The sequence below is a fragment of the Eimeria mitis genome, genomic scaffold (genome assembly GCF_000499745.2).
Source record: "Eimeria mitis Houghton genomic scaffold, Emh_scaff72, whole genome shotgun sequence".
NCBI lineage: Eukaryota > Apicomplexa > Conoidasida > Eucoccidiorida > Eimeriidae > Eimeria > Eimeria mitis.
Window position 1 is genome coordinate 36,590 of NW_013575252.1, and position 2,009 is coordinate 38,598.

Here is a 2,009-nt window from a genome sequence, read left to right on the forward strand (position 1 = left end):
CAGCAGCAGCAGCCGCGACAGGTTGCTGCAGCAGCCGATCCCTATAGAGGCTCTGATCGTCTCCCTTAGAGAGCGAAACCTTCTGCAGGAGCTACCCAAGGCCGCCGCAGCTGTCTCCGTCGGGGCCCCACAGCAGCAGCAGCAGCAGCAGCAGCAGCAGCAAGAGGAGCAGCAGCAACAGCAGCAACGTCTGCTGCAGGAGAAGCTGGCAATGAAAGGAGAGACACAAAACAACCAGCAGGGACAGGGGCTGCAGGATGCTGTCTCTGAGCAGCAGCAGTTGGCTGCAGCAACAGCAGCAGCAGCACATGCAGCAGCCCCCAAAACAGCAGCAGCAGCAGCAGCAGCAGCAGGAGCAGCAGGAGCAGCAGGAGCAGCAGCAGCATACGGCGCATGCAGCGGCGAGTGTACGTGTGGGGTGCAGCGTCTGCTGCTGGTGGTAGCAGCAAACCTGACGGCAGCAATGCGCGGCGTTTTGTTTTCTTCTTTCGGCGGACTGACCACCACTGGCGGTCAGGCAGTAGCTCCACCTCGCTCCGGGTGTACAGACACCTCAGCTATACTGGGGTGTATGCATGCGTCGGTGTTGGCGTGTATGCATGCGTTGGTGTTGGGGTGTATGCATGCACAGGCATTGTGTATGCATGCACTGGCATTGAGGCGTATGCATGCACAGGCATTGAGGTGTATGCATACATGGGTATTGAGGTGTATGCATGCGGTGTGTATGCATGCGAGTGTATTGAGGTGTATGCATGCACAGGCATTGAGGTGTATGCATGCATGTGTATTGGGGTGTATGCATGCGTGTGTATTGGGGTGTATGCATGCGGTGTGTATGCATGCGTGTGTATTGGGGTGTATGCATGCGGTGTGTATGCATGCATGTGTATTGGGGTGTATGCATGCACAGGCATTGAGGTGTATGCATGCGTGTGTATTGGGGTGTATGCATGCATGTGTATTGGGGTGTATGCATGCGTGTGTATGCATGCGTGTGTATTGAGGTGTATGCATGCACAGGCATTGAGGTGTATGCATGCGTGTGTATTGGGGTGTATGCATGCGTGTGTATTGGGGTGTATGCATGCATGTGTATTGGGGTGTATGCATGCATGTGTATTGGGGTGTATGCATGCGTGTGTATTGGGGTGTATGTACGTCAGGGATAAGCAGCAACAAGTCTCTGGCTAAGATGGCTGCGCGGGAGAACAAGCCGAGCCAGCAGACGCTGCTGCTGCGGGAGCATCGACGCAGCTTTCTTCGGTGCAGGGCGGTTGCTGCTGTTCCCGGAATAGGTGAAGCACCACACACTGCTGCTGCTGCTGCTGCTCCTGCTGCTGCTGCTGCTGGTGTAGCTGCTGCAGCTCCTAATGCTGCAGATGCTCACGCAGCAACGACTGCTGCAACTGCTGCTGCTGCATCGGCAGCTGTTGTGGCTGTTTTTGCCATAGCTGCATCTGTTGCTGCTGCACCAGATGCTGCTGCTGCTGCTGCTGCTGCTGTTGCTGCTGTTGCTGCTGCTGCTGCTGCTGGGCTGTTTGTATGAGCGTGGTGCATGCGTTGGCTTGCAGGCAGCGCAACGGCGCGGAGACTGTCAGCGGCGAAGGTGGAGACATGCGGCGACCTGCTGGCGCTGGACCCCGGGGCCCTCGCGCAGCTGCTGTCTCCTTCTGTCTCCTCTGTCTCTTCTGTCTCCTCCTGCAGCCCCTACTCAGCCCCCACTTACCTCCCCCCGAAGCAGCAGCAACAGCAGAAGCTGCTGCTGCATGCGCAGCAGCAGCAACAACAGCAGCAGCAGCAACAGCAGCAGCAGCAAGGGGAGCAAGAGCTACGTACTTGGGGTGTATGTACAGTGCCTCGCAGTGCTGCTGCTGCAGCGCATGCAGCCCGCCGCTTACGTTTGTTGTGTTTGGGGGACGAAGAGGAGACAGTAGAGAACAGCCCTCTGTTCACGGAGACAGTCTCCGCGGAGAACTCATACACCGCCAGCTGTCTCTCTTCTTGGC

General features: G+C 57.4%; 1 protein-coding gene across 1 annotated transcript in view; it reads left to right on the forward strand.

Moving 5' to 3' along the window:
- Positions 1-2,009, forward strand: part of EMH_0063900 (DNA polymerase, putative) — a gene marked incomplete at both ends in the record, with an annotated part of 4,260 nt that overhangs the window by 155 nt on the left and 2,096 nt on the right. Inside the window, 3 exons of the mRNA XM_013501612.1 lie at positions 1-512; positions 1,167-1,298; positions 1,575-2,007. Of these exons, the coding sequence (XP_013357066.1) occupies positions 1-512; positions 1,167-1,298; positions 1,575-2,007 (1,077 nt within the window). The remainder of the gene's footprint in view (positions 513-1,166; positions 1,299-1,574; positions 2,008-2,009) is intronic.